Raw genomic sequence first — 26,808 nt, forward strand, 5'->3', positions numbered from 1 at the left:
GGAGAAGTGGCGTCTTTTTTATATTGAGCTTTTCAATCCATAAATGTGGTATAGCTCTCCATTTATTTAGATCTTCTTTGATTTCTTTCAGCAGTATTTTATAATTTTCAGCACACTAGTTCTGTAAATGTTTTGCTAGGCTTACTTCCCAGATTTTCTTTTTGAACAATTATACATGGTACTTTTAATTTCTGTATCTGTGTATTTATTGCTAATCTATAGAAACACAATTGATTTTTGAACATTGACCTTGAATCAAATGACCTCACTAAACCTACTTATTAGTTGTAGGAGCCTTTTTTGTACATTCCTTAGTATTTTCTATGTAGACCACCATGTCATCTGCAAATAGGGGCAGTTGTAGTTCTTCTTTTCTGAGCTGTATGCTTTTTTTATGTCTTTTTCTTGCTTTATTGCACTGGCTGGAACTAAGAGGTGAGCACACACATCTTTGCCTTGTTTGTGAATTTAGGGAAAACACATTCAATCTTTCACCATTAAGTATGTGTTACTTGTAGGTTTTTGCAGGTACTTTTAATCCAGCTGAGGAAGTTTGCCTCTGTTCCTATTTTTTCAGATGCATTTTCTGCACTGATTGATATGATCATGTGATTTTTCTTCTTTAGCCAGTTAATATGGTAGATTACATTGATTGATTTGCAAATAGTGAATGAGCCTTGCATTCCTGAAATAGATCTTACTTGGTTATGGTATGTAGCTTCTTTTCTACATTGCTGAATTCTATTTGCTGATATTTTATTAGTGATATGTCTATATTCATGAAGAATATTGGTCTGTAGTGTTTTTTTCTTTTTCAGTATTGTCCTTGACTGGTTTTGGTATCAGGGTGAATTGCCCTCATAAAATGAATTGGGACATGTTCCTTCTTCTGTTTTCTGGAAGAGATTATGCAAAATTTATATTAATTCTTCAAACACTTTGTAGAATTCTCCCCTGAAACTCTCTGGGCCAAGAGTTTATAGTTATAGGGTTATTCAAGTGATCTGTTTCATATTAGGTTAGTTTTGGTAGTTTGTGCATCTGAATGATTGGTCCATTTTGTCGAAGTTGTCCAACTTATGTGTGTAGAATTTTTGTAGTATTGTACTTTGTAGAAGGTTGTGATATGCCTTACTAAGAAAATTTGTGTGTCAGATGTGCTCCATCCAGGCATCGAGTTCTAATGCTAGTGTCAGTGGTGAGGTCAGTGTTAGTGAATCTACAGTATATATTAAGTAAGGTATCTTTAAATAGAAACACACATAAAACAAGGTTATGTATTGATTGGTTGATGAAAATGTGACCAGAGGTGCCCAGGAACCGAACACTGTATTTCCCCTGAGGGCAACAGTTCAGAACTAACTAACTCAACATTTGTGGTGACCAGGAAGAACATACCTACCTTGAATAACAAGAATTTGTTAGGGCTGAAGTCTGTTCTTGTAGTTCTTTTCTATTTGTTCTGTGTTTTAGTTTTGTGGGTTTTCCCTGCCTTCTTGTGGGTTACTTGAGCGTTTTAAAATTCTGTTCTGATCTATGTGAGTATTGCTGGGTGTATCTCTTTGTGCAGCTTTTGCAGGGGTTGTTCCAGATATTGTATTACATATAATTAACTTTTCAGCCTTACCAGTTTAGGTTTAGTCACCCTACTTAGACCCCTCCCTGTCTGATTGTCTTAGAGGTTTTCTCCACACACACTGAGGACTTCATCATATAGTGTTACAACTTTTGTTTTAACCATCAAAAGTAATTTTTTAAATGCAAGGGGAGAAGGAAATCTATTGCACTTACCCATATTTTTCCTTACTCTGTTCTTTCTTCCTTCCCAATAGTCCGGAGTTCCTTCTTTATTGCTCCCTTTCTGTTTATCATTCTTCACCAGTCTTTTTTAGGGTAGGTTTGCTGGAAACTAATTCTCTTCATTTTCCCTCATGTGAAAATGTCTTGATTTCCCGTTTATCCTTGAGGGATATTGTCCCTGGGTTTGGGAATCTAAATTGACATTTCTTTTCTTTCAGCCTTTGAGAAATGTGCCACTTCCTTCTGGTCTCTGTGGTTTCTGATGAGAAATCTTCTACCCTTGAAATGTTTTTTCCCCTAAAGGTACAGTGTCATTTCTTTCTCCTTGCTTTTCAGGATATTTTTCTGTCTATAGATTTAAGAACCTTTGATCCTGATCCGGACCCTGACAGGGATTTCTTTGAGTTCATCATGCCTGACTTTTGTTCAGCTTCTTCACTCTGTAAGCTTGTGTCTTTTGCCTCACTTAGGACGTTCTCAGGCATGATTTCTGCTTCTTCAGCCTGGCCCTCTTTCCCCTCTTCTTCCACAGCTCCAGCAGCGTGAACGTCGCTGTGCAGCCTTACAGATCCTTGAAGCTCTGTTCATTTTTTCCAGTCGATTTTCTTACTAGCATTCCTACTGGATAATATCTTTTGTTCTGTTTCCTTTCCTTTGTTCTTTCCATCCTCCTCTGAGCCCATCTGGTAAGTTTTTCATTTTCATTTGATTATTTTCCAAATGTTCTAAAATATCCATTGGGTTCTTCTTTATATCTTCTATTTATGTGCTGAAAAATGGTCCATTGTTGAACATTTCCATATTTTCATTTATTTCAAGTGCATCTGTAATTGTTTATTTTTTTTTAGTATCATTAATATACAATCCCATGAGCAACATTGTGCTTACTAGATTCTCCCCATTATCAAGTTCCCCACACACAACCCACTGCAGTCACTGTCCATCAGCGTAGTAAGATGCTATAGAGTCACTACTTGTCTTCTCTCGGCTATACTGCCTTCCCCGTGCCCCCTCCTACATTAGGTGTGCTAATCATAATGTCTCTTATTCCCCTTCTCCCTCCCTAACCACCCCAACTCCCCCAGTCCCTTTCCCTTTGGCAACTGTTAGTCCATTCTTGGGTTCTGTGAGTCTGCTGCTGTTTTGTTTCTTCAGTTTTGCTTTGTTCTTGTGCTCCACAGATGAGCGAAATCATTTGGTACTTGTCTTTCTCCGCCTGGCTTATTTCACTGAGCATAATACCCTCTAGCTCCATCCACATTGTTGCAAACGGTAGGATTTGTTTTCTTCCTATGGCTGAATGATATTCCATTGTGTATATGTACCACATCTTCTTTATCCATTCATCTACTGATGGACATTTAGGTTGCTTCCATTTCTTGGCTATTGTAAAAAGTGCTGCAATAAACGTAGGGGTGCATTTATCTTTTTCAAAGTGGGCTCCTGCATTCTTAGGGTAAATTCCCGGGAGTGGAATTCCTGGGTCAAATGGTATTTCTATCTTGAGTTATTTGAGGAATCTCCATACTGCTTTCCACAGTGGTTGAACTAGTTTACATTCCCACCAACAATGTGGGAAGGTTCCCCTTTCTACACATCCTCGCCAACGTTTGTTGTTGTTTGTCTTTTGGATGATGGCCATCCTAACTGGTGTGAGGTGATATCTCATTGTGGTTTTAATTTGCATTTCTCTGATGATTAGTGATGTGGAGCATCTTTTCATGTGCCTGTTGGCCATCTGAATTTCTTCTTTGGAGAAGTGTCTCTTCATATCCTCTTGCTTTTTGGGTGTTGAGGTGTGTGAGTTCTTCATATATTTTGGATGTTATCCCCTTGTCGGATATGTCATTTACAAATAGATTCTCCCACACTGTAGGATGCCTTTTTGTTCTGCTGATAGTGTCCTTTGCTGTACAGCATGCTTTTCAGCATGATGTAGTCCCATTTGTTCATTTTTTATTTTGTTTCCCTTGCCTGAGGAGATGTGTTCAGGAAAAAGTTGCTCATGTGTATATTCAAGAGATTTTCGCCTACATTTTCTTCCAAGAGTTTTATGGTTTCATGACTTACATTCAGGTCTTTAATCCATTTTGAGTTTACTTTTGTGTATGGGGTCAGACAATAATCCAGTTTTATTTACTTGCATGTAGCTGTTCAGTTTTTCCAACACCAGCTGTTTAAGAGGCTGTCATTTCCCCATTGTATATCCATGGCTCCTTTATCGTATATTAATTGACCATATATGTTTGGTTTTTATCTGGACTCTCTATTTTGTTCCACTGGTCTGTGGTTCTGTTCTTGTGCCAGTACCAAATCGCCTTTATTACTGTGGCTTTGTAGTAGAACTTGAAGTTGGGAGGTGAGATCCCCCCTGCTTCATTCTTCCTTCTCAGGACTGCTTTGGCTCTTCAGGGTCTTTTGTGGTTCCATATGAATTTTGGAACTATTTGCTCTAGTTTGTTGAAGAATGCTGTTGGTATTTTGATAGGGATTGCATTGAATCCGTAGATTGCTTTAGGCAGGATGGCCATTTTGACAATATTAATTCTTCCTAGCCAGGAGCACGGGATGTGTTTCTGTTTATTGGTGTCTTCTTTAATTTCTCTCATGAGTGTCTTATAGTTTGAGAGTATAGGTCTTTCACTTCCTTGGTTAGGTTTGTAATTGTTCATTGATGCAGTTTCATGACAGCTGCTTTAAAAGGCTTATCAGATAATTTTACATCTGTCTTGTCAGAGTGTCATCATCTATTGGATTGTCTTCTTTGATTCATTTTGAGATCTTCCTGGTTCCTGGTGTGATGAATGCTTTTCTGTTGAAACATGGACATTTTGAGTATCATGCAGTGAGGCTCCTGATCTTATGTAAGCCTTCTGCTTTAGCTGGCTTCCTGTGGTCCTGTTTCAGCAGGAAGAGAGGAGGAGGTAGCACCCTACCCACACCCACCACCTTCATAACTACTGGTGGGAGTGAAGTCCAGGATCCTGTGGTCTCTGCTCATACTCTGTGGGGAGGGAACCTCATTACTGTCTCTGGCATGCAAGAAAGTTCCAGTTCCCTACTGACCCTCTTTGGCAACAGCCCAGCTTGGGAATGTTATTCAGCGCTTGTTACAGTCTTGAAGAGTGGAAGTCTAAGCTCTCCACTCAGTCTTTGCCTCTGGGAGTAAAGTGGAGCTAGTTTTTTCCATGGTGTTTGGGTGGTGGTTATAGTCTAAATGTTTTGTGTCCTAGGTGCTGGGGAACGAACAGTCTCCTAAACATCCATAAACTGCTTTAGGATATTGCATTCCAGTTGAAAGAGAGACAGTCAATAAGTAAAATGTGGAATATTCCAAGTGTTGTTGCCTGCAGAACAAGATGAGACAGAACTTGCCCATTATAAACAAGATCATCAGGGAAGGTCTCATTGCTCAGGTGACATATGAGCAAACCCCTGAAGGACCTGAAGACTATTTGGGGAAATGGCTTTCAGGTGGAGGACACAGCCTCCCAGGCATCAGTTTCCTGAGCATAAAGCTGGGGTGACTGTGCTTGCCACTGTGAGGAGGCAGAAATGATGGCTCTGGGAGCCTCACAAAACCTGGGTTTGCACTTATCCTAATGTGAGCTCTTTGTTATGAAGGATTCACAATGGGGGTCCCCAGGTCCCAGCCTTGGAGAATGGGGTGATGTCACTAACATGATAATCATGGGCAGGGGCAGGGAGAGTGGGTTACAAAACATCACGTTTAAATCTACTGAGTTTATGATTCACAGACCTCTCCAGGGTAGACATATGGCAGAACTCCAAACACAGGTCTTTATTCCTTCAACTAATATGGGTGATCAGCTGCTGTGGTGCGTGGAAAGGGATAAGGCAGGGGTCCCTGCCCATAGACAAAGCAGCTGTGGGTATTGGGTCATTGTCACACCCAAGGGGTGCTGGGAACTGAAGGGGAGTCAAGAGGAGGGTGTGTGAGCAGCTCCTGGGCATTGTCCTTAAAAGGAACCTGTATGTCTATGGAACGAATGGGAGGGGAGAACTTTAGGCTTCCGGGTTGTCAGCCCAGGAGTGATGCAAGCGGGGCAAGAAGGCAGAGAGGCTGAGGGATGGGCCTGACCACCTCGCACATTTGCCTTACAGACTCATGGAGAGATTTCTCATGGATGGATTGTATCCTTCAAGTTTTGAAGTGCTCTTGTTCCTGCAGCCCCTCATGCCAACTCAACCCCACTTTCCATCCCTCTGCTCCAGTGGTCCAGGGAGGAGGGTGAGGTGGGTGAATGCACAGGTATCTTACCAACGACCCACATGGCATCATGCATAATCGGTGCTCATCTGTTGGAGCTCACTCGTATTTGGGTTTCTTTATATTAGAAGGTAGTAGAAGAGCTCACAGGTTGAAAGCCTGTATCTGAACTCCACCTTCTCCTCAGTCGCTCTGGCCTTGGGCAGTTCAGGTAACCTCGCTCACCCTAAAGCTTGCGCTTCCTAATGTTTAAAAATTCTGTGATAAAATGAACTTTGTGAAATATGAGCTGCCAGCCCACCCTCCTTCCATGGATTGTCGCATTGTGCAGGTTTGGATCCTGGCAGCTGGGATGGTGTAAAGGCTCCCGGGTGAATCCACTGGCAGCCATGGATGAGAGGAGCCCTGGGCTCCAGCCCCCAACAATCTGAGCACACCTCGTTTCCCCTTCTGCCAAGTACACCTGCCTGCCCACATCATCCTGGCTTTGCTGGTTAAATCACCCAGCATCTTGCAGCTTCAGGAAGTGTCATTCCCCAGGTGTTTTGTCTGGGTGTCATACACAGACAAACTACAGTTCTTGTAAATAGCTAGTTAGCTCTCAGCTTACGGAGGCTTTTTTCCCTGGAATGGCTATATTGCTGCCCATAGCTGGGTTTCCTCCCTGGCCTGCAGGAGCCCAACTCATAAAGGGGCTTGGGCATCCACAGCTGCATTTTGCAACTACATGATGCTGTTTATGATGGCTTCTATGTAAAATCCCATTCTATGTCTCCCTTTGGACTTAGATTGCCTGGATAAACTCCCAGGCCTTCCCACCCCTTGTCTTTCCAGGGAGCTTGTGCCAGAAATATTTCAAGCTGAACCTCTGTTTGCAACAGTCATTCAATTTAAAATCTAAATAACTCCAGGAAGAAGAGGGGAGAGGGGGCCCATTCCATCACACCGACCTGCAGCCCCAGCCCCACCCCTGCCGAGCACTTCCTTACCTCCCTTTTTATTCACTTTTGCTCCTTGACCTGAGCAGTCAGCCACAGCAACTGTCCACATATGCCCTGACGCTGTACAAGCACACGGCCACGGTGGATGGCAGGACTGTCCTTGTGGGTGAGCAGCAAATGGCTGAACCACGCCAGCTCTCAAGGGGAAGAGGGAGGATGGGGAGGAGAGAGAACATCTCCTTGACAGAGTCAAGCAGGGAAGCAGCAGGAGCCCAGGCGGGACCCAGGGGCGGCAGGGAGGGAACCTGAGAGCCAAGGGGCCGGCGAGGGCGGGAGGGGGTGCACAGGGCCTCGTTCCACCCCCTGACCCGGGGTTCTGGTTTAGCCCCTGCAAAGAAGTAAGAAATGTGGGCTGGAAATTATCTTCCACGAAGAGTTTTGGCTTTTCCATGCCTGCCACGTGTGGTTACAAGTGGGAAGTCAGCCTGGGTTTGACCTTGGATGGTGATGCGTCCGGTGGGGGAGACGGGGGTGCCTGCCTTCCCCCTCTCAGGGTTTCCTGTCTGCAGTCTCCTTCCTCCTGGCCTTGGCCTTGTGTCTCTCTCACCACCTACATGCACACAGGTGTGCACACCCACACCTCTCCTGGCACACCCAGGTACATTGTGTCCTTACAACACATACATGCAAGCTCTGTGGTCTTTGTACCACCCCGTCCTCCCCACATGTGTGTTGTGTTTCTGCACACAGAGACCTGCCCAGAGGCCCTCAGGGCACCTGGGTCTCTCTGCCCTCCAGCACCCATCAGTGAGTCAGAGCTACATTAATATTGCAGACTTCTGGGACACGGCAGGCCAGGAGCGGTTCCAGAGCATGCACGCCTCCTACTACCACAAGGCCCACGCCTGCATCATGGTATGAGACCAGCTGGGTGGCAGATAAACACTCTGGGCAAGTCTGGCCTGAGGGGTGAGGGGGCAAGCAGCTGGCCCAGCAGTCCTGAGCCCTCCTCACTAGGGCTGGGTGCTGGCGAAGAAGGGATTGGGGCTGCCTGGGATGCTTCAGACTACATGTGTTTGCAGAGGTTCTGAGTGAGAACATGCTGGGGGAGCTTCTCTTCAAGGGGGATAGTGAAGTGGGGAGGATCAAATCCATGCCTCCAGTGTCTGGCATCTAAGAGGCAAACACAGTGCCTCCCGGTGGAGCCCACCTACTCAAGACAAGCCCCCAAACCCTCCCTCAGCCATTACCTGGTGCTGCTCTCTGGGAACGGACACTAGGGCTGAGTAGGCCCTGTGGTTCCCAGGGGGATTTCCCTCCCAGACCAGCCCTTCTCCTCCCGCCCAGCCTCTCACTTTGCCATCTAGAACACAATCCTCGGGGGTCCACCAGTACCCATGGGGCTAAAAAGTACTGTAAGAGGACCTGAAACAGCTGTGGGAAGCACCAGGGAAAGAGAATAGAGCTGTGTAAACCTATGTCTTTGAGGACCTCTTGCCCATGAACTCCTTGGCTGCATTCTCTGGCCCTACTGTCCCTTAAGCACAAAATTCCTTGAAATTTTCCAAAATGTTAATTGTAGTACCTATAGCAGATGGGGCAGGGCAGGGCCAGAAGTCACCCTGGAAGGCTTGGATAGTTGGCATCTCTGACCCTGGAGAACTTGGAAGGTAGCTCCCAGCCATTTTTTGCACTGGTATTTGGTGCTTTGCGCTCACCTCTCTTTACTCTCTGGGAGCGTCTACTCTCTGGCTGCTTTGGGGCCCTCTCCTGAGGCCCGGGGGTATCTCTCCTGCCAGCTGCCCTATATGCCTGTATGACAGGTGTCTGCTGCATGGGGCCTGGCAGGTAGAAAGTGCTTCCCTCCTGATGACGGCATGGGGATCTGATAGTCCCAGAGGAGGCCTGGGTTCCACCCTCTGCCTTGAAACCCTGATGGGGGTGGATGTTCCTTGTCCCAGCCAGCTCCTCATCAAGGAGATGAAGCTCAGAACACCAGACCCGGATAAAATGTGACTTGAACAGTGATCATGGGAGATAAGCTTAGTGAGAAGCAGATTCCAGAAGTTTCATTATAAGCATGCTTATAAGTTTTTATTAAGAATTCAAGACAGCATAGTCATTTGTTGAAATTGTGCCTGGGAATATCATGGAAGAGCCTCCCAGGTGGACATCTTGCTGGCCCTGGCAGGATGTGACAGCTGATGACCCATGCCCACCGCCATGCAGGATGAGCCTCTGACCTTGAGTGTTGTCCACGTTGCTCCCAGGAAGGGGTGGGTGGTTTAGAAGGAAAATCAGCCGTTCTAGCAGGTCACAGTAATGTCCATCTCGATCCACTGTTGTGCTGGGGTGGTTTGGGCCTGTAAGTCTTCTGGAAGATGGCTGGGAAGCAGGACGCTGGCCTCTGAGGGGCTGCTATGAGGGGCTCGAAGGGTCCCCTGCAGCGGCAACTCCAAGTGTCTTAGGGCTTCTGTCCTCCCCTGCCCTAGCGCAAGTTCACAGTGCCCGTGGTCCTTGTGATATTTTATAACAGGTAAAACTATTAACTATAAAAAGTTAATAAAATTAGGGTAATCTACAAACTCTAAAAGGTAACAGTTAACTTTTAAAAAGTTTAAAATACAAAATAAACAGAAGACTAAACAAAAGCTTAAAATTCAGTAGTAACTAAAGGGAAATTCTAGACATTTAAATTATTAAAAGGGATTTTAAAGCAAAGTTTAAGAATAAAAATAAAAATAGACAAAGGAAAAAGTTTATAATTTGTAAATGACTTCATTGGTTAGTAAAATGATACAACTTGTTAAAATAGGTAAATAAGATTAGGTGATGAGAACAAAAAAAGGAATAAAGATTTTCAAACACACTTCTGAATCTGGAGGTTCTAGCGAAGAAGGAGAGGCATTGGCTGCCTTTGTGGAAAGAGGGGTGCCATTCAGAGCAGGTACCTGGTCTAGGTTCCCAAGCCTGAGGCACCAGCCGTGCTCACCTGCTTGTGTGTGAGTTGCCAGGTGGCTGCAGAGACGCCAACACACCTGAGCTGTATTCCTCCCTCTGCTCACGGCAGGTGTTCGACGTGCGGAGGAAAGTCACCTACAAGAATCTGAGCACCTGGTACACGGAACTTCGGGAGTTCAGGCCTAAGATCCCTTGCATCGTGGTGGCCAATAAAATCGATGGTGGGGCCATCTCCGCATCTGGGTCTCAGCAGTTCATGGGGGGACCCACTATGACCCACATCCTCCTCCTTTCCTGGGGCAAGGAACCCACAGTGACCCACGGTCCTTCCTGGCACACAGCCCTTGGCTGTGTGCATCGCTCACGCCCCTCACAGTGCACAGCCCACCTGCCCTCTTCCTGAGACACAGATCCCTGATGAATTAACTTTCTAGGGCTCATCCCCTGATTGTCCTTGCCCATCCCACTTTCTGGAATGGGGCCTGACAGTGACTCACCCTGCAAAACCCTCCCTTTCCCTTGCTGGACAAGCCAATGTCCTACCTTCTCTCTACAGCAGACATAAAGGTGACCCAAAAAAGCTTCAATTTTGCCAGGAAGTTCTCCCTGCCTCTCTACTTTGTCTCAGCTGCTGATGGTACCAACGTCGTGAAGGTAATGGTCGACTGCAGAGGCAGCCCAGCGAGGTGGGGAAGGGTAGGTGGTGGAGTGGCCAGGGAAGCTATGAAGAGAAGGGCTGGCTGCAGGAATAGTGCGGAGGATGGGAATTGTTGTGGGGCTTGTGAGTGGGCATGTGTGACAGGAAGGGGTCATTATGAGTATCCACAGGACGGCGAGGGATGGGCCTGGGCCTGGGCTTGGTGAGAAAAAGGTCTGCTGACTGTGCGTGGAGTCAGCATGATGGGGAGAAGGTGAATTGAGGGGTGACCTTGATGATTTTGGGGGTGAAGTACTGTGTGTACCTAGGATGTGGCCAGTGGTACAGGGCGGGCAGAGCCCAGGGCACTGGTACCCACTCCTTACTTTCCTTCCCACCACTCCCACCTGACCACCAGCTCTTCAATGATGCAATTCGGTTAGCTGTGTCTTACAAACAGAACTCCAGGGACTTCATGGATGAAGTTTTGCAGGAGCTTGAGGTAGGTCATGCCCAAATGTCAGGTGAGATAGAAAAAACAGCTTCTCTTAGAGGGCTATGGAACATAACCCACTGTGGTGGCTCCTGCCTGCCTTCGCAGGCAGCACACGCTCATTGTGCCACCCCTGCAGGTACCAGATTCACAGGCAGGTGAATGAAGGGCCAGGCCTCACCTGCAACCTTGTTTACAGAACTTTGAGCTGGAGCAGAAGGAGGAGGACGTGCCAGGTCAAGAGCAACATGACAACACCGGGAGCCCATCTCCTTCCTGAGCCAGAAGGAAGCCTCTCCGAGCCGACCTGTCAGGTGGAGGGAGGGCTTCCAGAATGCACCTCCCTCCCTGGGGCTCCCCTCCACTTCTGAGCTGAGAAGCTCTCCCAGGCCGTCCTTTGTTCTGCTTCCTACAAACCCACCCACCCATCCCCCTTGCCTCTCCCTCTAAGGGCCATGATACCTGATCCTTCCACAGTTGTCCCCTCCCTGTACTCACCAGCAGGCACCCTCAATAGCTGTAAGGGGTCCACACCTGGCCCCTGAAGCAGAATTGGGGGTTGGTATCATAGCCCTCCCCTCAGGTTATGTGAGACAGTGAGGAGAATCAGGGAACCTGATTTGTGTGTCTCTTAAATATAAGGAAATTTAGGTGTGTTTTTTTTCCTCCCAGAATGAACCTCAGGGCCTACTTCTTGCATTTCCACCAAGGGACTGATTTCCAATCCCTGACTACCCCTATTGCCTTCCCTGCAAAATTTGGGAGGCCTCCATCCTTTTTCTTCTCTCCCAAACAACTTCTTTAAAAAAATGGTTTTGTGCAGACAGCTATTCATTCCACTGGTTTTCCAGGAGCGCTTCTAGGTACTGCCAGCATGTTGGGGAGCAGTGAGGCTGAGACCTAGGGCTGCCATTAAATCCAATGAAAGCAGATGACAGGTCTAGCCATGCTTAGTAATACACAAGTGTCACTGTTGGTAAACATCAATGGGCTGTGTCACAGGGCACACCGTTTGGATTCTAAGAAATTAAGAAGAGCCTCTAAAACCCCCATTTCAGCACATGAGCCCTCCCTTCATTTTTTGGAGGGTGAGTGTGGACACTGCCTTCTCCAGTGGCGAGGCCCAGCTGTCTTGTCCACTCCCAAATCCAGTACTTGTGCTTCACTAGCATGATTTCATGATTGTCCTCTGCAGCATTTCCATTGTTTTATTTATTGTTTCTATTTTACAGTAAAGTTTAAACTACATAAACATCGAGTATACGGGCATTTCACTGAGCAAAAAGTCACACAAAAACTTGCAGAGTATCCACCACATTAATGAGGGGAGACTGCCTTGAACTATCAAGTGAAGGTAACCCAGGTTAACTCCAGATTTACTCTACAGAGACCATTTCAGTGGGATTTTGTGTCTTAAAAAAAATGGGCATTTGGAGTGAACACCAAACATTTTTCCCCTTTGCATTACTGATGCTCAGAATCTCCGCCGAAGAGATTTAACCTGACCAGGAATTTTCAGGAAGTCGTTCTGGTGACTTTTAAAGGCAACAAACCTTTAGTTATTGTAAATGACTTACAAGTACTTTTGCGAATAGCTTTATTGAGCTGTAATTCAAATCCCTAACATTCATCATCAGTATTGGTTTCACGTAATGGGTTTTGCATCAGGTTTCCTGGAAGTTGAGGCTGAATGGGCAATTCTTGTTCCAGTGACTTAATGGGGCCCTTGTCTCGGAAGTAAAAGGAGAGCAGGGGAGGGCAGGAGGCAGGAAGCTGAGCGAGGTTCTCAGGGGTCAGCCTCAGTTCCCCCCACCCCCGCCCCCAGCCCCAGGGGAGTCCTGGAGGAGAAACTGCTGCACAGTCGGTAGCTTCAAGGCCAGTCAGCCGAGTGTGGGAGGAGGAGGTCGATGGGATGGTTCACAGTATGCGGGGCAGAGTGGCAGGCCAGTTCTCTGGGGGAGGGAGTAGCTATGAGTTTTGTCCATCAACACTCAGAGCGACTAGTGGATGAGTGCTCAGCAGGGCGGTGGGCACAGCCACCAGCCCTTACACGGGTGAGACCCATGTGCTTCCTGAGGATCATCCCCTCCTAACACAGGGAACCCATCCCTGAGGCTGTTCTTCTATTGCGGTGAAACTTACATAACGTAAACTTCCTAGTAAACCATTCACTGCCATTTAGTACATTTACAGTGTTGAGAAACTATCACCTCTCTCTAGCTCTAAAACATCTCCCTCCCCAACCCAAAAATCAAACCCCTTACTCATTAAGCAGTTTCTCCCTCAGACCCTGACAAATACAATCTCCATCCCATCTCTATGGATTTACCTATTCTGGACATTTCCTGTGAATGAAATACTACCACATGTGACCTCTGAGTCTGTCTGCTTCCACTAGGCATGACGTTTTCAAGGCCCGTCCATATGTCACGTACTTCATTCCTTCCTACAGCCAAATAATGTCCCATTCATCCATTGATGGACATTTGTGCTGCTTCCACCTTTTAGCTATTGTGAGTAGGGCTGCTATGAACATGATTGTATGGTGTGCATATGAGCACCAGTCTTAATTATTTTGTGTCCTAGTCTTCTCAGGCTGCTAAAACAAAATATCATTGACTGGGTAACAGGCATTTATTTCTCACAGTTCTGGAGTCTGAGAACTCTAAGATCACAGAGCTGGCAAGGTAGGGTTCATTCTGAAGCCTATCTTGACTCATAGGCAGCTGCCATCTCACTGACCTCTTATTTGTGTTCAAACAAAAGGAAAGAGTTCTCTTTCTCTAATGCTTCTTAAAAGATGACACATTCTATGATCCCATTATGACATTTAGATTAGGGCCTCACCTTTCTGACCTCATTTAATCTTAATTACCTCCTAAAGACCCCGTCTCCAAATACAGTCACATTTAGAATTGGGGCTTTACCAAACGAATTTGGGCAGTAACTCAATCCACAGCACAGTATATATCTAGGGATGGAATTATAGGATCATATGGTAATTATATGTTTAAACTTCTGAGGAACTGCCAATCAGTTTTCCGAAGTGGAACCAGCATGGCATCAATGTCAGAGTTCCATGTCTGCTTGTTAATATTATGTAAATTTCACCTCAATATATTATTTTATTTTTTAAAAAGAATACGAGCAATCAACAAAAAGGACAAAAACCACATGATCATCTCCATAGATGCTTAAAAAGCATTCGACAAAATTCAACATCCATTCATGATAAAAACTCTCAACAAAATGGGTACAGAGGGCAAGTACCTCAACACAATAAAGGCCATATATGATAAACCCACAGCCAACATCATACTGAACAGCGAGAGGCTGAAAGCTTTTCACCTAAGATTGGTAACAAGACAGGGATGCCCACTCTCCCCACTTTTATTCAACATAGTACTGGAGGTCCTAGCCACGGCAATCAGACAAAACAAAGAAATAAAAGGCATCCAGATTGGTCAGGAAGAGGTCAAACTGTCACTGTTTGCAGATGACATGATATTGTACATAAGAAAACCCTAAAGACTCCACTACAAAACTACAAGAACTAATGTCTGAATTCAGCAAAGTTGCAGGATACAAAATTAATACACAAAAATCTGTTGCTTTCCTATACACTAATGATGAACTAGCAGAAAGAGAAATCAGGAAAACAACCCCATTCACAATTGCATCAAAAAGAATAAAATACCTAGGAATAAACCTAACCAAGGAAGTGAAAGACCTATACCCTGAAAACACTCTTAAGAGAAATTAAAGAGGACACTAACAAATGGAAACTCATCCCATGCTCTTGGCTAGGAAGAATTAATATTGTCAAAATGGCCATCCTGCCTAAAGCAATCTACAAATTCAATGCAATCCCTATCAAAATACCAAAAGCATTCTTCAATGAACTGGAACAAATCGTTCCAAAATTCATATGGAACCACAAAAAACCCCGAATAGCCAAAGCAATCCTGAGAAGGAAGAATAAAGCTGGGGAGATCTCGCTTCCCAACTTCAAGCTCTACTACAAAGCAACAGTAAGCAAGACAATTTGGTACTGGCACAAGAACAGACCCAAAGACCAGTGAAACAGAATAGAGTCCAGATATTAACCCAAACATATATGGTCAATTAATATACGATAAAGGAGCCATGGATATACAGTGGGGAAATGACAGCCTCTTCAACAGCTGGTGTTGGAAAAACTGGACAGCTACATGCAAGCGAATGAAACTGGATCATTGTCTAACCCCATACACAAAAGTAAATTTGAAATGGATCAAAGACCTGAATGTAAGTCATGAAATCATAAAACTCTTAGAAGAAAACATAGGCAAACTCTCTTGGACATAAACATGAGACACTTCTTCATGAACATATCTCCCTGGGCAAAGGAAACAAAAGCAAAACAAACAAGTGGTACTGTATCAAGCTGAAAAGCTTCTTCTGCACAGCAAAGGACACCATCAGCAGAACAAAAAGGCATCCTACAGAATGGGAGAATATATTCATAAATGACATCCGATAAAGGGTTGACATCCAAAATATATGAAGAGCTCATGTACCTCAACAAACAAAAAGCAAACAATCCAATTAAAAAATGTGCAGAGGATCTGAACAGACACTTCTCCAAAGAAATTCAGATGGCCAACAGGTACATGAAAAGATGCTCCACATCACTAATCATCAGAGAAATGCAAATTAAAACCACAATGAGATATCACCTCACACCAGTTAGGATGGCCACCATCCAAAAGACAAACAACAACAAACGTTGGCGAGGATGTGGAGAAAGGGGAACCCTCCCACACTGCTGGTGGGAATGTAAATTAGTTCAACCACTGTGGAAAGCAGTATGGAGATTCCTCAAATAACTCAAGATAGAAATATCATTTGACCCAGGAATTCCACTCCCAGGAATTTACCCTAAGAATGCAGGAGCCCACTTTGAAAAAGACAGATGCACTCCTATGTTTATCGCAGCAGTATTTACAGTAGCCAAGGAATGGAAACAACCTAAGTGTCCATCAGGAAATGAATGGATAATGAAGATGTGGTACATATACACAAAGGAATATTATTCAGCCATATGAAGAAAACAAATCCTACCATTTGCAACAATGTGCATGGAGCTAGAGGGTATTATGCTCAGTGAAATAAGCCAGGCGGAGAAAGACAAGTACCAAATGATTTCACTCATCTGTGGAGCATAAGAACAAAGCAAAAACTGAAGGAACAAAACAGCAGCAGACTCACAGAACCCAAGAATGGACTAACAGTTGCCAAAGGGAAAGGGACTGGGGGTGCGGGGGTGGGAAGGGAAGGAGAAGGGGAATAAGGGGCATTATGATTAACACACATAATGTAGGAGGGGGCATGGGGAAGGCAGTATAGCCGAGAGAAGACAAGTAGTGACTCTATAGCATCTTACTACGCTGATGGACAGTGACTGTAATGGGGTATGTGGGGGGATTTGATAATGGGGGGAGTCTAGTAACCACAATGATGCTCATGTAATTGTACATTAATGATACCAAAAAAAAAGAATACAAACAATGTCAAGGATCCCAATTTACTCATGTCCTTGTCAGCACTTGTTATTTTCCATTTTTAAAGGCAATTTTAGCTATGCTAGTAATTGTAAAGAGGTATCTCCTTGTGGATGTGACTTGAATATCCCTTACACTAATGACGTTGAATATTTCTTCATGTGCTTGTTTGCCATGTATAGATTTTCATTGGAGATCTATCCAAGTACTTTGCCTGTTTTTAAACTGGGTTGTTTTGTCTTCTTGTTGGTGTAAATTTTTTATATATTCTAGATATTAAATCCTACTCATATTTATGCTTTGCAAATATTTTCTCCCATCCTTTAGATTGTCTTTACACTTTCTTGAAAATGTCCTTGATGCACAGAAAATCCAGTTTATCTTTCTTCTGTTGTTGTTCATGCTCTGGGTGTCATATCCAGGGATCTATTGCCAAATCCAAGGTCATGAATACTTGACCCTTATGTTCTCTTCTAAGAGTTCCATGGTTTTAGCTCTTATATTTAGGTCATGGATCCATTTTGAGTTAATATTTTTATATGGCATAAGGTAGGGGTCCAACTTCATACTTCACACATGGATATCCAGTTGTCCCAGCATCACTTTTTCAAGAAAATATCCTTTTCTTTTTGGATAGCCTTACCACCCTTGCCAAAAATCAATTGGTCGTAGTTGTATGAGTTTATTTCTAGACTCTCAGTTCTATTCCATTGGTCTACATGTCTATCCTTATGCCAGTACCACACTGTTTTGATTACTGTAGCTCTGTAGTACAGTTTTGAACCTGGAAAGTGTGAGTTCTCCCACTTTGTTCTTTTTAACAATTGTTTTGCCATTTTAACAGTATTATGCCTTCCAGCCCATGAACACTGAATGTCTTTCCATTTATTTAGGTCTTTAATTTCTTTCAACAATGTTTGTAGTTTCCATGAACAAATCTTTCAGTTACTAGTTAAATTTATTTCTGGGTATTCTTTGGATGCTATTTCCTTTTTTGATTATTTAGTACTGGTTATAGAAACACAGCTGGTTTTTGTGTGTTGATCTTGTACCCTGACTTTTTTGTTAACTTTAACTGCTAAGCAACAGTAGCCCATTCTGCCCTCCCCTGCGCACTAATAACCTCTATTCTGCTTTCTGTCACTTTGAATTTCCTATTCTCGGCACCTCATAGAAGTGGAATCATACAATATTTGTGCTTTTGTATCTGGCTTATTTCACCTATAATATTTCCAGGAAAATTCCATGTTGTAACATGTATCAAAACTTCATTCCTTTTTATGGCTGAATAATACTCCATTTCATGTATATACACAGTATTTTGTTCATTCATCTGTTGATGGACACACATGAGTTGTTTCCACTTTTTGGCTATTGTGAATAGTGCTGCTGTGAACACTGGTGTCCAGCTCTCTGTTTGGATCCCTGTTTTCAAGGCGATGCCTCAGAGTGGAATTCCTTGGTCCTAGGATGGCTCTATGTTTAATTTTTTAAGAACTGACAAACTATTTCCACAGAGACTGCACCATTTTACAATCCTGCCAGCTAAGAGGTGTGGGATTTCTTGTTAAGGTAATGAAAATGTTCGAGAATTGGTTGTGGTGGTGGTTGCAGAATTCTGTGAATGTCCTGAAAGCCATTGCATTGTACAGTTTAAGTGGGTGAACTATATGGAATGTGAATTGTATGCCAATATAGCTGTTAAAAGATATATAAAGGAAAAGTGATAGACCTACAAGGAGAAATAAATTTGCAGTTATATTCTGACATCTCAGTAATCCCTCTCAATAATTTATAGGACAAACTTAAGGAAAATCACCAAGGATATAGAAAATTTGAACAGAAAATATCAACCATCCTGAACTAATTGATATTTATAGAATGCTCTACCCCAAAACAGAGGAAAATATGTATTTTTCAGGTACTCAAAGAATATTTACAAATATAGACCATGTCCTAAGCCATAAAACAAGTCTCAGTAAGTTTACAAGGAATCAAGCCATTCAAAATATGTACTCTGACAACAGTGGAATTAATATTAGAAATCAGTAAAAGAAATACTCCCAACTATTTGGTAACCAAATAGCATGCTCTAGACAATCTATGGGTCAAATATGAAATCAAAAAGGAAATTAGAAAGTATTTTGAAGCAAATAAAAATGTAAACAACATATAAAAATGAGTGATGTCACTAAAGTAATACTTAGGGAGAAATTTATAGTGTTAAATGCTTATATTAGAAAAGAAGAAAAAGGTTTCAAATTGAAGACCTCAGTTTCCACCTTAGGAAACTAGAAAAAGAATAATAAATTAAACCCAAAGTACATAGAAGAAAGGCAATAATCTAGATCAGAGAAAAAATCCATGAAATAGAAAACAGGAACGAGAAAAAGAGAAAGTGAATGAAACCAAAAGCTGATTCTTTGAGATCAACAAAGCTGATAATCCTCTAGTTGGACTAATCAGGGGGGAAAAAAAGATTAAACGGAACCAATGTTAGGAAGATGACATCATCACAAATACAGCAGATAGGTAGTTAGTAGAAGAATAATAAAGGAATGCTATGAAGAACATCATGCCTACCAGTTTGACTAGTCGGATGGAATGGATAAATTCTCTGAAAGATAAAAGCTACTGAAGCTCACTCAAGAAGACAGATGACTCGAATTGTCCTATAGCTATGAGTTCCCAGTCACATACCTTCCCACAAAGTAAACTCCAGCTCCAGATAGCTTTACTTGTAAATCCTACCAAACATTCAGGGAAGAAATAATACCAATTTTATACAACTCTTCCAGAAAACTGAAGCATAGGACTTACTCCCAAACTTGTTTTATGTGGCCAGCAGTATCTTAGGCAAGATTAACACATAGTATTTGAAAGAAAACTACAGAAAAATATCCTTCAAGAACGTAGATGCACATTTCTTTTAGCAAATGAAATCCAACAATACATAAAAAGGATAATTTAACCATCATGGACTTGACTCCAGGAATGAATTGTCAGTTAAGAATTCAAAAATTATTCAGTATAAGAGTGTATATCAGTGACACCTTAATAAAAAATAATCAGTATAAGCAAGAAGGGAAGGATAAAATAAACGCTGTGACTGGATTACAGTTGGAAACATCAGCATGAACTCATGTTTGGCTTAGTAAGTATGCATTAGGATAGATACAGAAACAATAACAGATATGCATGTATACATGGGTTAAGATACATACCCAGCTTTATCTTCTCTAGCTTAAAGGAACTAAAAGCAATGACATCCAAGTAGCAATAAGCATGCCTGGTACCCAGATCTTGGTTTCTAATATAATTCTTTAATAAAAGGAACTAGGTCATCTTGGAGAAATGGCTGATTCCAGGACTGAAGCAGGGAAAATACAAGATGAGCCTGGAGCATCTGGTAGTACCAAAAGGTAAGGATATACTCAAAAAGTAAAATTATGGGGTCATATGGAAAGGACACAAAGGCCAACATGAAATGGCTCCGAATGGCAAAAGCTAGAACAATGTGAGCAACAAATTTGTCAACATACTATTGGCTTACAATCCAAACCATAAAATAAATAAATATATGGGAGTCTATACTGCTAAGAACAATAAATAGGTGAGAAGATTCAAACCTTCCCTATAGAAGAACTCCAGATACCATACAGGCACACCTCTTGAGACTGCGGGTTCAGTTTTACCACAAGGAAGCAAGTCAAATGAGTTTCTTTTTTGTTTCCCAGCTCACATAAAAATCACGTTTGCCCTACACTGAAGTCTATTAAAGTCATAACAGCATTATATTCTTAGAGAACAGTGTACATACCTTAATGTTGAAATACCTTATTGCTAAAACACTGCTCAGCACCGTTTGAGCTCTAAGAAAGTCAGAATCATTTTCCTGGTGGAGGATCTGCCTCTATGCTGATGGCCACTGACTAATCAAGGTGGTGATTAGGTAAAGGCCTGGAGTGGCTGTGGTGACTTTTTTTTCCACAAGAAAAATGATGTGGTCATTATATTCACCCTTATTATTGAGTCCCTCCCCCACCCCAATACCCCATTGCAGTCACTGTCCATCAGTGTAGTAAGATGCCACAGAGTCCCTATTTGTCTTCTCTGAGTTACACTGTCTTCCACCTGACCCCCTACACACCATGTGCACCAATCATGATACCCGACAATCCCCTTATCACTCCCTCCCCACCCACCCTCCCCAACCCCTCCGCTTTGGTAACCACTAGGCCCTTCTTGGCGTCTGTGAGTCTGCTGCTATTTTGTTCCTTCAGTTTTGCTTCCGTGTTATACTACACAAATGAGGGAAATCATTTGGCATTTGTCTTTCTCTGCCTGACTTATTTCACTGAGCATAATACCCTCTAGCTCCATCCATGTTGTTGCAAATGGTTTCTTTTTTATGGCTGATAGTATTCCATTGTGTATATGTACCACATCTTCTTTATCCATTCATCTACTGATGGACACTTAGGTTGCTTCCATATCTTGGCTATTGTAAATAGTGCTGCGATAAACCTAGGGGTGCATATGTCTTTTTGAATCTGAGAGGTTTTCTTTGGGTAAATTTCTAGGAATGGAATTGCCGAGTCAAATGGTATTTCTATTTTTTGTTTTTTGAGGAACCTCCATACTGCTTTCCACAATGGTTGAACTAATTTACATTCCCACCAGCAGTGTAGAAGGGTTCCCCTTTCTCCACACCCTCACCAGCATTTGTTGTTCCTAGTCTTTTCTATGTTGGCCATCCTAACTGGCATGAGGTGATATCTCATTGTGGTTTTAATTTGCATTTCCCTGATGATTAGTGATGTGGAGCATCTTCTCATGTGTCTGTTGGCCATCTGAATTTCTTCTTTGGAGAAGTGTCTCCTCATATCCTCTGCCCATTTTTTAATAGGGTTATTTACTTTTTGGGTGTTGAGGTGTGTGAGTTCTTCATATATTTTGGATGTTAACCCATTGTCGGATATGTCATTTACAAATATATTCTCCCATACTGTAGGATGCCTTTTTGTTCTGCGGATAGTGTCCTTTGCTGTACAGCATGCTTTTCAGCATGATGTAATCCCATTTGTTCATTTTTTATTTTGTTTCCCTTGCCTGGGGAGATGTGTTCAGGAAAAAGTTACTCATGTTTATATTCAAGAGATTTTTGCCTATGTTTTCTTCTAAGAGTTTTATGATTTCATGGCTTACATTCATGTCTTTGATCCATTTCAAATTTACTTTTGTGTATGGGGTTAGACAGTGATCCAGTTTCATTCTCTTGCATGTAGCTGTCCAGTTTTTCCAACACCAGCTGTTGAAGAGGCTGTCATTTCCCCATTGTATGTTCATGGCTCCTTTATCATATATTAATTGGCCATATATGCTTGGGATTATATCTGGGCTCTCTAGTCTGTTCCACTGGTCTGTAGGTCTGTTCTTGTGCCAGTACCAAATTGTCTTAATTACTGTGGCTTTGTAGTAGAGCTTGAAGTTGAGAAGTGAGATTCCCCCCAGCTTTATTCTTCCTTCTCAGGATTGCTTTGGCTATTCGGGGTCTTTTGTGTTTCCATATGAATTTTAGAACTATTTGCTCTAGTTCATTGAAGAATGCTGTTGGTATTCTGATAGGGAATGCATTGAATTTGTAGATTGCTTTAGGCAGGATGGCTATTTTAACAATATTAATTCTTCCTCTCCATGAGCACAGGATGTGTTTCCATTTATTGGTATTTTCTTTAATTTCTCTCATGGTGTCTTGTATTTTCAGAGTATAGGTCTCACTTCCTTGGTTAGGTTTATTCTGAGGTGTTTTATTCTTTTTGATGCAATTGTGAATGGAACTGTTCTCCTGATTTCTCTTTTTGCTAGTTCATCATTAGTGTATAGGAATGCAACAGATTTCTGTGTATTAATTTGTATCCTGCTACTTTGCTGGATTCAGATATTAGATCTAGTAGTTTTGGAGTAGATTCTTTAGGGTTTTTATGTACCATAACATGTCATCTGCATAGGGACAGTTTAACTTCTTCCTTGCCTATATGGATGCCTTTTATTCCTTTGTGTTGTCTGATTGCCATGGCCAGGACCTCCAGAACTATTTTGAATGAAAGTGGGTAGAGTGGGCATCCTTTTCTTGTTCCCGATCTTAGAGGAAAAGCTTTCAGCTTCTTGCTGTTCAGTATGATGTTTGCTGTGGGTTTATCATATATGGCCTTTATTATGTGGAGGTACTTGCCCTCTATACCCATCTTGTTGAGAGTTTTTATCATGAATGGATGTTGAATTTTGTCAAATGCTTTTTCAGCATCTACAGAGATGATCATGTGGTTTTTGTCCTCCTTTTTGTTGATGTGGTGGATGATGTTGATGGATTTTCGAATGTTGTACCATCCTTGCATCCCTGGAATAAATCCTCCTTGATCATGATGGATGATCTTTTTTACATATTTTTTGAATTCGGTTTCTTCATATTTTGTTGATTATTTTTGCATCTATGTTCATCAGGGATATTGGTCTGTAATTTTCTTTTTTTATGTGGTGTCTTTGCCTGGTTTTGGTATTAGAGTGATGCTGGCCTCATAGAATGAGTTTGGAGGTATTCCCTCCTCTTCTGTTTTTTGGAAAACTTTAAGGAGAATAGGTATTATGTCTTCTCTAAATGTCTAATAATAAAATTCAGCGGTGAATCCATCTGGTGCAGGCGTTTTGTTCTTGGGTAGTTTTTTTGATTATCGATTCAATTTCGTTGCTAGTAATTGGTCTGTTTAGATTTTCTGTTTCTTCCTTGGTCAGCATTGGAAGGTTGTATTTTTCTAGGAAGTTGTCTGTTTCTCCTAGGTTATCCAGCTTGTTAGCATATCCAGCTTGTTAGCATGGTATTCTCTAATAATTCTTTGTATTTCTGTGGGGTCCGTCATGATTTTTCCTTTCTCATTTCTGATTCTGTTAATGTGTGTAGACTCTCTTGATAAGTCTGGCTAGGGGTTTATCTATTTTGTTTATTTTATCAAAGAACCAGCTCCTGCTTTCATTGATTCTTTCTATTATTTTATTCTTCTCGATTTTATTTATTTATGCTCTGATCTTTATTATGTCCCTCCTTCTACTGACTTTGGGCCTCATTTGTTCTTCTTTTTCTAGTTCCATTAATTGTGAGTTTAGACTGTTCATATGGGATTGTTCTTCTTTCCTGAGGTAGGCCTGTATTGCAATATACTTCCCTCTTAGCATGGCCTATGCTGCATCCACATATTTTGCAGTGTTGAATCATTGTTGTTATTTGTCTCCATATGTTGCTTGATCTCTGTTTTTATTTGCTCATTGATCCATTGATTATTTAGGAGCATGTTATAAAGCCTTGTGGTGACTTCTTAAGACGAGAATGAAGTTTGCTCACTCAATTGCCTCTTCTTTTCATGAACGATTTCTCTATAGTAGGCTATGCCATTGGATAGCATTTTGCCCACAGTAGAAATTCTTTCAAAACTGGAGCCAATCCTGTCAAATGCTGCAGCTGCTTTACCAAGTTTATGTCATATTCTGAATCCTTTGCTATCATTTCAACAATCTTCACAGCATCTCCTCTAGGAGTGGATTCCATCTTGAGAAACCACACCCTTGCTCATCCCTAAGAAGCAACTCCTCATCTGTTCAAGTTTGATCCTGAGATGCAGCAATTCAGTCCCATCTTCAGGTTCTACTTCTAATTCTACTTCTCTTGATATTTCCACCACATCTATAGTAACCTTCTCACTGAAGTCTTGAACCCCTCAAAGTCATCCAGGAGGGTTGGAATCAACTTCTTCCAAACTCTTGTCAATGTTGATATTTTTACCTCATACTGTGAATCACCAATATCCTTAATGGCATCTAGAAAGGTGAATCTTTTCCAGAAGATTTTCAAAATTTATTTTGCCCAGATCCATCAGAGGAATCACTCTCTCTGGAAGCTATAGCCTTACCAAATGTATTTCATAAATAATAAGACTGGAAGTCAAAATTACATCTTGACCCATGGCCTACAGAAATGGATGTTGTTTACCAGGCATGAAAACAACATTCATCTCATCCATATCCATCAGAGCTCTTGGTGACCAGGTACTCTGCCAATGAGCAGTAATTTGAAAGGAATCTTTTTTTCTGAGCAGTTCTCAACAAGGGGCTTGTGATATTCAATAACCACATTTGTAAACAGATGTGCTGTCATCCAGACTTTGTTGTTCCACTTACAGAGCACAGGCAGAGTAGATTTAGCTTGATTCTTAAGAACCCTAGGATTTTTTTAATGCTAAATGACCACTGGCTTCAACTTAAAAGTCACCAGCTGCATTAGCCTGCCCTTTGAAGATTTGAAGCCAGGCACTGACTTCTCTCTAGCTAAGAAAGTCCTAGATGCCATCTTCTTCCAACAGAAGGCTGTTTCCTTCACACGGAAAATCTGTTGCTCAGTGTAGCCGCCTTCATTAGTTATCTGAGCTACATCTCCTGGGTAACTTGCTGCAGCTTCTCCATCAGCACTTGCTGCTTCACCTGCACTTTTATGTTATGGTGACAGCATCTTACCTTAAACCTCACGAACCAACCTCTGCCAGCTTCCAACTTTTCTCCTGCAGCTTCCTTACCTCTCTCAGCCCTCATAGAATTAAAGGGAGTCAGGGCCTTGCTCTCGCTGAGGCTTTGGCTTAAGGGACTGTTGTGGCTGGTGTGATCTGTTCAGCCCACCCAAACTTTCTCCACATCAGCAATAATGCTGCTTCATTTCCTTATCATTTCTGTGTTCACTGGAGTAGCATTTTAAATTTCCTTCAAGAACTTTTCTTTCGCATTCAACAATTTGGCTAATTTTTTGGTACAAGAGGCCTAGCTTTTAGTCCATCTTGGCTTTTGACATGCCTTCCTCACTGAGCTTAATCATATCTAGCTTTTGATTTAAAGCAAGAGATATGCAGCACTTCCTTTCACTTGAGCACTTAGAGGCCACTGCAGGGTTATAGACTGGCCTAATTTCAATATGGCTGTGTTTCAGGGAATAGGGAGGCCCAAGGAGAGGGAGAAAGATGGAGGAACAGCCAGTCAGTGAAGCAGTCAGAACACAACATTCATTGTGTTCACTCCTATGAGCATGGTTCTTGGGACCCAAAACAGTCACACAGTAACATCATAGACCACTGGTCACAGATCACCGTGACAAATATAATAATAATGAAAGAGTTTGAAATATTGCAAGGCTTACCAAAAGTGACACAGAGACACAAAGTGAGCAAAAAATGACTCCAATAGACTTGCTCAATGCAGGGGGCAACAGCCTTCAATTTGTAAAAAATGCAGTATCTCAGTAGCACAATAAAGTGAAGCACAAAACAAAAGACATACCTGCACACAGATACCACACCCTGCAGGAGCTGACCCTTTACCACCACCCCAGAAAGGGTGAGGGTGAGCCGAACTGAGGGACTCCCTTCTGGAAGAAACAGTGAAGAGACCTGAAGAGTACTGCCCTAACCAAGCAATCAAGGTTGACATCACCACTGTTGTCAGGTGTATGTCATGGCCCTCTGATGGATGTGATGAGAAGGGGACTTCATCTCTGCAGGATTCTTTCCTAAAACTCATAATCCCAATATAATACTGAGAAAAGCATCAGACAATTCAAACTGAGGGACATTCTACAAAACATCTAAGTGGTATTGCTCAAAACTGTCAAGGTTATATAAAAGAAAAATATAAATATTGAGTAACAATCACAGACCGGAGGAGACTGAAAAGACCTGACAAACAGGAGCAAAGTGATGCCCCAGATTGGACCTTGGAACAGAAAAAGGTCACTAAAGAAAAAAAAAGAACAGTAAGTGAAATCTGAATGAAGTGTGGACTTTGGCTAATAGTAATGTACCAATGTTGATATCTTAATGTTGACATATGCACCATGGTTATGCAAGATGTTAACAACAAGAGAACCTGAAATTGGGTAATGAACATATGGAAACTCTACACTACTTTGCAACTTTTCTGTAAATCTAAAAGCATTCTGAAATAGTTTATTTTTAAAAAGAGAAATCAATACAATTCACCAGATTAACAAAGTAAAACAGAAAAAACTACAGAAACATCTCAATAGATGCAGAAAAACTTCTGAAAAAAATCCAACATTCATTCTTGATATTAAAAAAAAAATGACTCTTAGCCAAGTACATATAAGAGGG

General features: G+C 42.2%; 1 protein-coding gene across 15 annotated transcripts in view; it reads left to right on the forward strand.

Annotated features, from left to right (window-relative positions):
- Window positions 1-12,315, forward strand: part of RABL2B (RAB, member of RAS oncogene family like 2B) — a 35,443-nt gene extending 23,128 nt beyond the window's left edge. For 8 of the 15 annotated variants that reach the window (XM_036906805.2, XM_036906802.2, XM_036906803.2 and 5 more), the window contains 7 exons: window positions 5,926-5,955; window positions 7,059-7,138; window positions 7,808-7,887; window positions 10,043-10,154; window positions 10,490-10,587; window positions 10,989-11,072; window positions 11,263-12,315. In XM_036906805.2, the coding sequence (XP_036762700.1) occupies window positions 5,926-5,955; window positions 7,059-7,138; window positions 7,808-7,887; window positions 10,043-10,154; window positions 10,490-10,587; window positions 10,989-11,072; window positions 11,263-11,343 (565 nt within the window). In that variant the 3' untranslated portion in view covers window positions 11,344-12,315. Of the gene's footprint in view, window positions 1-5,033; window positions 5,217-5,925; window positions 5,956-7,058; window positions 7,139-7,722; window positions 7,888-10,042; window positions 10,155-10,489; window positions 10,588-10,988; window positions 11,073-11,262 lie in introns of all 15 variants that reach the window. The other 7 variants (XM_057508361.1, XM_057508360.1, XM_057508358.1 and 4 more) reach the window with 4 other exon arrangements.
- The last annotated feature ends 14,493 nt before the right edge of the window (window positions 12,316-26,808 follow it).

This window comes from Manis pentadactyla, chromosome 10 (assembly GCF_030020395.1).
Source record: "Manis pentadactyla isolate mManPen7 chromosome 10, mManPen7.hap1, whole genome shotgun sequence".
Taxonomy (NCBI): Eukaryota; Metazoa; Chordata; class Mammalia; order Pholidota; family Manidae; genus Manis; species Manis pentadactyla.